Source organism: Benincasa hispida, chromosome 3, assembly GCF_027475165.1.
Source record: "Benincasa hispida cultivar pf3 chromosome 3, pf3_genome.v1.1, whole genome shotgun sequence".
Lineage (NCBI taxonomy): Eukaryota > Viridiplantae > Streptophyta > Magnoliopsida > Cucurbitales > Cucurbitaceae > Benincasa > Benincasa hispida.
In genome coordinates this window covers 613611-626279 of record NC_143480.1, presented here as the reverse complement: position 1 = coordinate 626279, position 12669 = coordinate 613611, and the positions used below count along the sequence as shown (strand labels likewise).

Sequence of the window (12669 nt, the reverse complement as noted above, 5' to 3'; positions counted from 1 at the left end):
AATATATTTATAACTCGCGCATGAAAGATGGAACCAATGTCAGGGAACATGTTCTAAACATGATGGTTCATTTTAATATTGCAGAAGCTCATGGGGCTACCATAGACGAAACCAGTCAAGTTAGTTTGATTTTAGAGTCTCTTCTGAAGAGCTACCTAACCTTTCATACTAATGTTGTAATGAATAAGATTAATTACAATTTGACTACTTTATTAAATGAACGACAGACTTATCAGTCAATGATGAAGTTGAAAGAAAGTGAAGTAAATGTTGTTTCATGACAAAAGAAATTTCTGAAGGGTTCATCGTCGAGAACGAAACCCTCAGGTAAAAAGAAGTTTGTCCCTTCATCATCTAAAGAAGAAAGTATATAGATGAAGAAAAGGGGACAAGGGAATAAACAACCTATTGCAAAGAAAAACAAAGCTCCCAAAAGAAAACGTTTCCATTGTGGAGAAGACAGGCACTGGAAACGAAATTGCCCAAAATATTTGGTTGAGAAAAAAAAAGGAAAAGGAAAATCAAGGTAAATCAGATTTACTTGCAATTGAAAGATGTTTAGTGGAAAATTTTCACTTGACTTTAATATTAGATTCAGGCACCGTTAACATGTTTGCACTTTTCTACAGGAAACTAGTTCTTGGAATCAACTTTCAGAATACGAAATGACTTTCAAGGTGGGAACAGGAGAATTCCTTTCAGCTGAAGCAGTGGGAGATGTCAAGTTATTTTTTGGAGAATCTTTTATCTTGTTAAAAAAATGTATATTATGTACCAAAGATGAAAAGAAACTTGATCTCCATATCATATCTGTTGGAAAATTTGTATAAAGTATCTTTTGAAGTTAATAAAGTGTTCGTTTTTCCAAGAGATGTTCATATTAGTTCTGAAGACTTGAAAATAACTTATATGTATTAAAACCAACTGAAGCAAAAAGCCTGTTTAAATATAGAGATATTTAAAACGGCAGAAACTCAAAATAAAAAAAGGAAAAATTTCTCCTAATGCCTATCTTTGGCATCTAAGACTTGGTCACATAAATCTCAACAGGATTGAGAGATTAGTTAAAAACTTTCATCTAAATCAATTAGAAGACAGTTCTTTACCTCCTTGTGAATCATGTCTTGAAGAAAAAATTACTAAAAAATCTTTTTATAGGAAATGTTTTCGTGCCAAAGAACCCCTCGAACTTATACATTTAGACCTTTGTGGTTCGATGACTGTAAGAGCACGAGGTGGATATGAATATTTTGTTAGTTTCATTGATGACTATTCTAGATATGGCTATATTTACTTAATGAGTCACAAGTATGAAACTCTCGAAAGGTTCAAAGAATTTAAGACCGAAATAGAAAACTTATTAGATAAAAGAATTAAAACACTTCGATCAGATCAAGGTGGTGAGTATATGGAATTACAATTCTAGAACTATTTGGTAGATCAAGAAATTCAATCCCAACTCACAGCACCTAAAACACTACAATAAAACAGTGTTGCAAGAAAGGAGAAATCAAACCTTGTTAGACATGGTTCAGTCAATGATGAGTTTTACTCAGTTACCTTAATTCTTTTGGGGGTATGCAGTACAAATTGCGGTATATATTCTGAACATGGTTTCCTCAAAAAGTGTTTCTAAAACACCATATGAGTTGTGAAAAGGACGTAAAGGTAGTTTACATTGCTTTAGTCAAATTTTATAGGTTCTATAATAAAATTTTATTTTATTCTTTTGAATTTAGTCAAATTTTGTGAAACGTCATTTTGAAATTTATGCATGCATATAGTAGCGATCTGATTCTCATCTAAAAGTCGGGTTGTTACAGTTGGTATCAGAGCCTAAGTTTTTAGGTTCGATAAATTGACTTACATTGTAAGTCCAAAATGTCCCAAGTGGCTCATTAACGAATTCTCGTCATTGCCAAATATGTCTTGTAAGTAAAGTTTTCATGAAAAGTTATGAATAAAAGTATTTATTTAGTTTATGCTTTAATTATGTTCTAATTGATCGTTTAATGACTTGAAAGATGCTAGAATGAGATTATTGTTTACCCCTGACATTATAGGAAAAAAAAATTGTGAGATCACTTGCCACTACTTTATCTCAGGGAAGAATTTTAAAAAAGGAACATATATTTTAATTCAAATATCTTAAGGTGTGATAAAACTATGTGACATTATTGTAGTGAAGATAGAAAATGGTGTACTTATTTAAGCAAGAAAATGAAATTGCATGTTTATGAGAATGGATTAAAGAAATTGTGGTATGTTTTAGTAGAAAGTGAAAGTGGTAGTGCTATAAAAAAAATTGTCGCAATGAAGTTCGTGCTTATATTGAAATTAAGGTAGTTGTCTCAATCATGAAAAAGACAATATATATATATATATATATATATATATATATATATATATAATTCAAACATTTTGACCATCATAACATAAATTCAATAAAAACATAAATAACCATTCTAAACTGAAATATTAATTTAATAATAAATCCAATAACCAAAACATTTAGTTCAAATCCCAAATAAAACATTTTTGAAGAAAATTATCTAAAGCAAATCAACGAAAATATGTCATCTGACAACGTACTCAAATGAAAGGAATAAAAACCATTAAAAAAAAAAAAAAAAAACATGTGTGGGAGCGTTTTCTAATGTCCCCATATGGCTATATCAAAGATGTCGCTCGCCCCCTACCTGTCCCCTTCCCGTCCATTCCTGTCATTGCCTAAAAGAAAAACATAAAAGAGAAAATGATGAGTATAACAATATCCAGTAAGTGACCCACTATTGGGCCCTATAGGTTACCTGTTAGCTAATTTATCTCGACACCGGTATACACCCATATCATTTCAATCGTAGTGATCCCAAAGGGTCACCTATCAATCATAAACGTGATCTCGAAGGAACACGCATCATTCATAATGTGTAACCAGAAGGTGCACAAATCAATCGTAAACATGAACCTGAAGGAACATGCATCAGTCATAGTGTGACCAAATGTACACAAATCAGTCGTAAACATAAACCTGAAGGAACATGCATCAATTATACTGTGTAACTCGAAGATCCGCGATCTGTCATAAATGTGCACATATACAGTCATATGTGTACACCTACCTAGATAAAAAAACTAACAAGAATTCTATAACATAGCATGCATCAGTTTCATATAACTCCTATGTTATATTTTACAGTCATTAATCTTAGGGGTAAAACTTTTCAGTATACCCTCAATCAATAGTACATTCATGATGGTCAAAACAATCCGGTCCAATTAGTCAATGCTATTAAATTTGTAGTTCAATCAGTCATAAATTATCAGTCAAAACAATCTAGAAAATCAGTCAAATCAATCTTAACAATCTCAAGAAATAGTCCAAGTAGTTTGTAACGCAATGGGATATGCGTATGATATTAAATGCTCACAATGATGCGGTACTACTACTATTTATGCGTTAATTAGGGATTGCTCGGTAGTATGCCCTGCGTTGTCACAAGTTTCCTTACTATGGAACCAAGTGTAATTCCACCACAAGTTTTTCGGTGTGATCCGAGGTCGAACACGTGTCGGTTATTGCGGTATGTTCATGGTATATGCGACCAGGTTTTTTAATTCTTTATAAAAGGTGTGTACAGTATGTAAATTGCAGTAAAATAAAGGAAAGCGGTAAAAATGCGATAAGACATAAAAATACAATAAACCTAAGCTAGTTGTTACAAGATACAGGCTTTATGTGCAAGATACTAGGATTAAGGCTGGCTGTGAAGGTTGTGCAAAGACGTAGGATGCGGGATGCGACGACAAGTCTTGTGAACAGATTAGAAAGAGAAAGATAAGTATTACAAACAACGCAAGTTCTTAATTGAATTGAAGGTACAAATACTGTTCCGCTCTTCTTTTAGCGTACACCTCTCAGTGATCGGTCGCGTTTCTCACATGTCTGTGGTGAAACAGAGTCTAACGTAATGAACGCAAGGTTGCTTCCATGTTTGGAAGTACTACTCTCTTTAGTTAACGCACTCTTCTGACCTTCTTTCGATAGATCAGAATGACATCTTCACTTCTGCTCTCACAGGTGAAGATGCCGTCTAGCATGCTTTAGCTAAACGTATTTTATAACTTTAATACATATTAAGTTCTTGGTGATTCATATTGTTCATCAAGGGATTAAGAAAACATCATGAAGAAAGTGACTAATGGGTGAACGGAAATAGACAAAAAATGGTAAATGAAATCTATCGAAACATTTAATATTTCTACTAAGTGTTTGATACATGATGTGTAAATGAAAGATAAAGAAAATATGGAATACAATGAAAGAGAGATAGAACAAATACAATCCGGTGCCAATGTTTTGGCACAGATTTGATGCAGATCTACTTACCGGATCGGATGGTTTCCATGGCAGGAAGAGCTTCCCTCTCAGGCTTGCTCCATCGGTAGCAGGGGTCTCTGCACAGAGCTTTGATCAGGTATATGATAGGGGGTAGGCAAAGAGCATGCTTCCCCCCCGCTCGAGTTAACAATATTACCTCAAATTTTTAGCTCAAAAATTTTCGTGATTCGTCCTGGAGCTTCAATTGTTCACTGATGGCCTAGATTCACCCGAGAAACGAACCCTTCGTCTTTATTTTACTCCTCCGACCATATTCCGGTGAATTTTCCCTATGGCAGCACAGCCACAGAAAATATACACACAGAGCTTTCGAATGCCACTGGAATTACACAAATAGCCTAAGTAATTTGTTCAAACCAATTAAATGAATTTGGCCTTCCTTCCAATGTGACCACCAAACTACTTGCATGAAATCTCCTTGGGCCACTTAGCCCACTAATGAAGATTAATGGCTGAAATTCAACAAATATTTCCTTTAAATTTTATATCCTAATGTAGTATTTAATAATTTACTTAATGGGTATAACATTTTTCTTTTGAAAGAAAAATTCTTAATTTCCCACTTTCTCTAGTTTGGGAATTCCAACAAATTTAGTTCTATATTTTAATTAACCTCTCTCCTTAGTATAGTTAACCCACATTCAAAATTCTTCACCAACTCGTATTTGATTCCTCATCTCCAAGCCCATTACATGAGCTCCATTCCTTAGCCAACATTGAGTGAAATTCAACCGATCAATTCACCCTTCATTCACTTTGCCACCTAGGTCATCTACCACATCATGGCTTCCTTCTTTCTTCTATAATTCCTAAGACATGATTTCATAATAGCTCATTAGTAGACATCACATTACCTACTCTTACTTAAAGTAATTAGGGTTCGGGTTTAACACCCAGGTCATAGAATCATAAGCTATTTAGCGAAGTTCATTTTATGCGCTAATGTTGTCTTTAAGCACATTAATTTTGTTTGTCAAGAAGGGATCAAATCCATGCATTTATGTATCAACTTTTAAGAGTCGAGTATGGTAGTGTAGCCAGGTTGCAAGGGAATGTTGGACCATTAGTTGTCAAATTTAGATTCTGAATTCTAGACATGGAGCATCACATATAATATGTTTCTTCTAGCATGGATGACAAATTGATTGACTTTATGGAGATAGTTTCTAAGATTGAAATCTTCCTGATTCTTAAATCTATCTTGAGAATATCTATCTCCATAAAGTCAATCAATTTGTCATCCATGCTAGAAGAAACATATTCAGGGATTTGATATTGTTATTATGGTGTTCCGGTGATGTGTTTTAGATGGACTCGTGCTCCATAGTATCAAAGGACTTCAAGAACATTATTATGAAATAGATTTCTAGGCTCGTTCGGAGCAGGTTCTAAATAATGAGATGTGATTGTTTTAGGACTAAATAGTAATATGAGGGTTGTCTCGACTAAGTTTTTCAACTCTTGACAATAGAAAGTCTTGTATCGAGTTTTAATGATTATGAGACTCAATTGGACAAAGTTGTTTCTTAGGCATGTAGTTACTAAGTGGGGAATCACAATTGACACCCTAAAGTAGAAGCAATTTCCAATCAATCAGAATTGCTCTGCTATGTATATTGGGATTGATTATGATGTATATGGGCAGTTGCTTTACCGCACATATGAGAATTTCTCTATGCCAGCACAACCAGTTCAAATATATGTTTTTAATAAATATGATCATCTCTTAAGCTCATGGCGTTTCTTAGAATGACCATGTTAAAGTATTATTGCTTTTCATTAATTGAATTAAATCCACATCTTCTATCATGTTTAATTTAAATTGAATTATCTCCCTGAAATAAATCAATTTAGCTTCTAAAATTCAAAGTACAATCCCAAATAATTCGAGACAATTAAATAGGAATTACCTGAAAATTTGGAGATGTTACATTCTTAAAAGAGTGAGAGATAGAACGAGAATGAGAGAGAGCGAGAGATAGAATGAGAATGAGAGGGAGCGAGAGTAAGAGAGAGTGTGATTACGAGAGAGAGCGAGAGTACACTTCTTGTACAACTTAATGACAAATGTTCTCTTGCTTTGTAGGATGACAAAAAAGTGTCTACTTATTCGAACGAGAGTACACTTCTTGTACAACTTAATGACAAATGTTCTCTTGCTTTGTAGGATGACAAAAAAGTGTCTACTTATTCGATATAGAGGTGATTGGGATGAGAATGAAAGTTCGTATATTGAGGGAGAGTTGACAGGAATCATTGTGCCTGTTACATTGAAGTATGAAGAACTTAAATCTCACATTTACAGAATTACAAATGTCAGTTCTTCAGAGTTTGATCTTATACTGAGAATTAAATATAAACTTGAATATGAAACCCCTCCACAATATATAAGGAATGATGATGATGTTCGCTTCCTTCTTTTCTGAGAAGAGCTTAGTAGACTTCAATTATCTATAACACTGAAATCAAATCAAGACAAAAATATTAGAATGGGGTTTGGAAATGTGAGTTATGATGATACGACTGAGGACAGAAAATTTCATTGGAAAGAGGATGATATTCCATTGTCTACCAACGCCATACCATCAACATCATCACTAGACAACGACCGCACTAATCCAGCAAGATTGAATTCAGAATTGGGTGATACTTCAGTTGTTGGTAATGAGAGATCATCTAGACTTGATTATATAGATTGTGGACATCTAGAGCAAAGTTGTGGTCCTTCTAATATTCGTCCTGATTCGATTTCAGCGTTAATGCTAATTGAAGTCTTCGGAAAAGAAGGAAGTGAACATCATCATCATTCCTTATATATTATGAAGGGACTTCATATTCAAAATTATATGTAATTCTCAGTATAAGATCAAACTCTGAAGAACTGACGTTTGTAACCTTGTAAATGTGAGATTTAAGTTCTTCATACTTCAATGTAACAAGCACAATGATTCCTGTCAACTCTCCCCCAATATACGAATTTTCATTCTCATCCCAATCACCTCCATATCGAATAAGTAGACACTTTTTTATAATCCTACAAAGCAAGAGAACATTTGTCATTAAGGTTCTACAAGCAATTGAAGTGTACTGTCGCTCTCTCTTAATCTCGCTCTCTCTTACTCTTGCTCTCTCACTCTACAAAATTTCGTAATGCTACCTTTCCAGAAATAATACAACAAAATTAATTAAACAAACTCAAAATAATGAAACACCTTTCTGAAAAACCTGTTTCGTTCTAAAAAAGCCTCGTCTTGGAAATCCCCATTTGAAAAATCTCCGTTCAACAAAACATCGTCGAAAACCAAAGAAGTAATCACCGTTGAAATGGAGTTTAGAGTTTACAGAAATTGTGTTTAGGTATTATTGATTTGAGGCTTCCGTCGTAAAAATTGTCAAATCATTCGTACACTGACGAGCAATCACATCAAACCAAGGAATTTCAAACGAGAGTGAGACTTACCTCGTGAGGCATTTGTGAGGGCAATTTACGTAATTTGGTATGACAATGATGTCACCAAAGGGTCAATTGACATTATTTTTTAAAAATGGGTCATTTGCCATTTTGGACCCAAAACATGGATCATCCGTACAAATTTCCCAACCTGCACACCTAGTAGGCCCAGTAGTGGATCACTTATTGTATACTTTTATATATATATTAGGTAAAGGAAATGATAGAACAACGAGTGACATGAGGATTCCATAACACTTGGGACTTGACAACGTTTCCGCATATGTTTCTCTTATGTTTTCAAGTTCTAGCTTTGTAATTAAACTTTTAAACTCTTTGAATATTTCATTTGATTTTTTTATTTAATTTATTTTAAATTAAAATTAGGGATACCCCGAACAGTGATTTTATTTTTTTATATGTTTTATAATAAAAATTTATTTTCAACTTAGGCAAATTTTGTGAGAATGCAATTGTGAGATTTATGCATGCATATAGTAGCGGTCCGACTCCCATTCTAAAAATCGAGTCGTTACCGTCATCGTCACCACATTTCTTCTTCACTTTCCATCATCTTCACCATCACTTTCACGCTCTTTGCACACCTTCGCACCGTCACGGTCCTTCACCATCGCCATTAATCACCTTCCCGTTTCTTCACCTTTACAATACCTTCATGTCATCACTAGTTCATGCCAAGTCTCTTTTCCTTATTTTTGTTTTTATTAATATTTTTTTGTTAGACTTTTTCAATCCTCACCTACATTCTATTTTTGTTTGTTATAGATAAAAACAGTGAGTTATATTAGATGATATATAATTAAATTTATCTTTACCTATCAGTTTAAGTTTTTGGGCCAATTGGTGATTTAAGATGGTATCAGAGAAGGGTCTTATGTTCGAGCCCCTAATTAAATTTACCTTTATCCGTCAACTTAAGCTTTTGAGTGATTTAAGAAGTTAAGCTTGTTTAGGAATTTTACTAAAATTTCAAAAAAATTGCTCTTTTCTAGTGGATTTTGTAGACATTATAGTCTTGTCTTCTTTGTGAATTTTGGATACTTTTGTAGACATTATAGTTTCGTTTATGAATTTTGTGGATATTAGACTCTTTTTTATGGATTTTGGACATTGCTATTTTGAAATCTTGCTTATATTTTAGTATTTTGAATATTTTATCCGTGAATCTTATTTGAATTTGGCTTTCACATGTCTTCTTTTATCTCAATGAATATTAAATAGTTACTTACTTGATATCTTCCAACTTTATTAGGCCATTAAATCTTTTGTAAAGAACTAAGATCCTCTTGAAGATTTTTTGAAAGAGAATCGATGGAACCGAACCAATCCAATCTAACCCATTTTTTATGGGTTAGTTTTGTTTAGGTTTATAATTTAGTAAGGGTTAGTTCGAGTTAAGAAATACACACACCCAAGTATAGAGTTGGACCTAAAATATCCCAACCCAACCCATGAATACCCCTAAATCAAGGAGGGGCGAGAATGTCATTTCACCCTAGACATAAAAAGATGACGACTTTATAGTCTCTATCTCTATTGTTGTTTTTTTTATAAAATATCTTTCCATATTGAATTAGAGTTAGCTCTACAAAGGTATTCACAACAAAAATATTAAAATCTATTACATATATTTAAAAGTATAACTAAAAGTCTAAGAAGAATCTGAAACTTACTTGGCATTGGTGTGAGTGTGACACATACCGTCGGAGTCCCAAAGAATCTATTTTGTAGCTTAATCTCTGAAACTAACATACACATATATAAGTAATGTGAACATGAAAATTCTGAGAATTGAGATTGACAACTTTTCTAAAATTCGAAGGAAAAAACCTTTACAGAATATAGAGAAACTGCACTATTTTTCTGATTTCTTTGTAACTAGAGACGGGTATATTGCAATTGCAACCCAAAACCTACTTTATATTTTTAATTCTTTTATTTCATGTTTAGAATTTGATAAATTTTCCCTTTTTATTTCAAGCAACTGGGCACAACAAGACCCCCACGCAGCCACGCAAGCATCAAACTTCTACCTATTTGATATAACCTAGAATTAAAATCACACAAAACTTGAACGTGGGTCGCAAGCTTCCAAGTGTGCCCCATCACTAAAAAAGGACAAATTTAAAGCTACAAGGGCCATAGACAAGGAGATCCATTATCTCCTTTCTTTTTATCATTATTATGGACTCCCTTAGTAGACTTCTTAAATCGGCTGCAAACATGGGATTCATCGAAGGTTTTTCCACTAGAGATGGTTCCATTAATATAAATCACCTATTATTTGCTGATAACATCATCCTTTTCTCATCCAACAAAGAGATTGAGATTGAAAATCTCTTTGGTTTGATTGGTTTTTTCGAAAAAGCATCGGGACTGAACATCAACCGACAGAAATCTAAACTTTTAGGCCACTTGTAGCAATTTATGGGTTGAAAATATTCCCAAAAAAATTTTGACTGTAGGATGGGTTCTTGGCCAGCTAATTATTTGGGTCTCCGATTATTTGGTAAACCCAGCTCTCTCTCTTTTTGGCAGCACATCATGGATAAAATTGAAAAGAGACTTCACTCTTGGCAACACAACTTTCTCTCAAAAGGAGGAAGATTGACTCTCTTAAAGACCTCGTTACCAAAGCTTCCCATTTACTTCTCGTCTCTTTACCAAATTTCTTCCAAGTCTGCTGATTTTATTGACAAGAGTTTCAGAAATTTTCTATAGTGTGGTGGCAGAAACAACAACACCTCTCACCTCGTTAAATGGCAAATTCAGAACAACCATTGAAGGATGGTGGTCTGGGAATTTTTTATGTTAGACTGAGAATAAGACATTACTTGCAAAATGGCTTTGGCATTTTTGAATGGAAAAGAAAGCTCATCAAAGCAAAATATGGATCCAACCATTTCGACCTTAAACCTAAGGAGCATCAAACTGGATCAAGTAATAGCCCATGGTCACATATTATGAAGCATAAAAATCTTGTTTATAGCAACATTCTTTGTAGGTTGGGAATGGCACCTCCACTGCTTTCTGGGAAGATATTTGGTTTGGTACGGAACCTCTTTGTCAGGTCTATCCCCAGCTGTTTGCAATCACCAACTTGAAAGGTGCCTCCATTGCTGATGTCTGGAATCCAGTACATGAAGTTTGGGCTTTGAACTTTAGAAGACATCTAAAGGATAGTGAGATTGATGAATGGGCCAATTTTACACTTCACTTGCCTGGTGTACAGCAAAATAGTCATCCTGATCATTGGAGTTGGAAGCTGGAACCCAATGGATTTTTCTTATCAAGATCTTGGTTGAATTACATATCAATAAACATCCTCCAACAATTCGGCCATCTTTAAAATGCTTTGGAAGTTTCACTGTCCTAAAAGGATTTAAATTCCTAGTATGGGAAGTTTGTCACTCTTGCCTCAATACCATGAATCGTTTACAAGTTAGATGCCCTTGGATCACTCTCTCTCCATCGGGATGAAATCAACAAAGATTTTGGATGGAATTCCCCAGCGAATGGATGGACTTTATAAAAGAGTAAGAGCGGGAATCAAAATTTGCAATGGTACAAAAACAATGCCAATGGTATAAGAGGAACATAAAGGAAATAATCTCTGGGAAGAAGAAAAATACCATAGTAGCCGCGCTCGGTGGCGGCTTCGACCGTTTCGAACATCTTGTCAAGGGCCTCATAGTGCCTAGCGTCCCGTTTGACCAGCTCATTGAAGAACACGGCTCCCAGTCCCATTCCAACCAAGTGCCCCCAAGGATCTGCAAAATTAGGAGATGAGATCAATGATAGAAATCGAAAACAAGGGAAGTGTTATGAAAAGTCTGATCAGGAAATGAAAAGATTAGGGTTTTGTTGTTAGAGAGGAACGTACGGCGCATGTGAGGGAGTTTACGGAGAGCGTTGGAGCACATCTGAGTGCCGAGGCCCAGAAGGGCTCCGATCATCGTCGCACCCCATGGCATGTTCTAATGTCACCGAAACTATAGTGTGGTGTTTAGCCACAATCGCGATCCCCCTCCCTCCCTCCGAGTGCTAGGAGATGCTGAGACGTAATTACTGATACGAACGACGTTGGAATGAGCGAAAAATAAAAAATACAATTACTTTTTAAACTTTTTGGTAAATATTTGTAAGAATTTTCCAAGAAATATTATAATTACCTTTTTCTAATTGGTTATAGATTATTAAGCACAAAAATTTCATGTGAGCAAAGAATAGTACATCGGATACCGATACTTCCAAATACTTCCACACGCAATTTGACGTATCTATATTTTATATGACACGCGATTTGACCTATCTATTTTTTTTTAAAGAAAAAAAGACAAGTAACTTATGTAATATTTCCCAATCTAAAATTAGGCAACCTATTTAAAAAGTTCATTACTCGAGTTCGAAACTAAAAGAAAAAAAATAAATAACGGATCAAACTCTATACTAGAATCATCTAATCTCAATCTTCACATTTGAGTCCCTATAAAGTCGACCAGCTGAGTGAAACAATCGTATAGTAACACTCCACGATCCACCATTAGTTAACTTCTGGGCTAATTCATTTAGTATCTATGACCAGCTGAGTGAACTATCGTATAGTAACACTCCACGATCGTTTAGTATCTCTTTCACTATCGTTTAGTGAAATAATTCCACTTGACAGCAATTCTTTGAGTATTTTCCAAATTGAGTAACTCTCTTGAATTTAGAAAAAAAAAATTCCTTTTATCTCACGGTTACCATAAAACCACTAATAACCTCTCATTCAATTGGTTATTAGAGAAAAAGA

The 12669-nt window shown here is 34.4% G+C and overlaps 1 protein-coding gene across 15 annotated transcripts; it reads right to left on the bottom strand.

The window, feature by feature from the left end:
• Positions 1-2457: 2457 nt before the first annotated feature.
• Positions 2458-11999, bottom strand: LOC120069769 (uncharacterized). 15 transcript variants are annotated; one of them, XR_016528367.1, is made up of 6 exons: positions 11758-11968; positions 11507-11644; positions 9548-9619; positions 4539-4671; positions 4391-4458; positions 2458-2730 (listed from the first exon to the last, which is right to left on the bottom strand). XR_016528367.1 is itself a non-coding variant. In XM_039021571.2 (4 exons), exons 1-4 carry the CDS (start codon positions 11846-11848, stop codon positions 2696-2698), a joined length of 330 nt encoding a protein of 109 aa, XP_038877499.1. In that variant the 5' UTR covers positions 11849-11999; the 3' UTR covers positions 2458-2695. The 15 variants fall into 15 exon arrangements, 10 of the variants coding, with proteins under 10 accessions (XP_038877499.1, XP_038877498.1, XP_038877505.1 ...); XR_016528369.1 differs by having other exon boundaries at positions 9548-9613; XR_016528370.1 differs by having other exon boundaries at positions 4391-5211.
• Between the last annotated feature and the right edge of the window lie 670 nt (positions 12000-12669).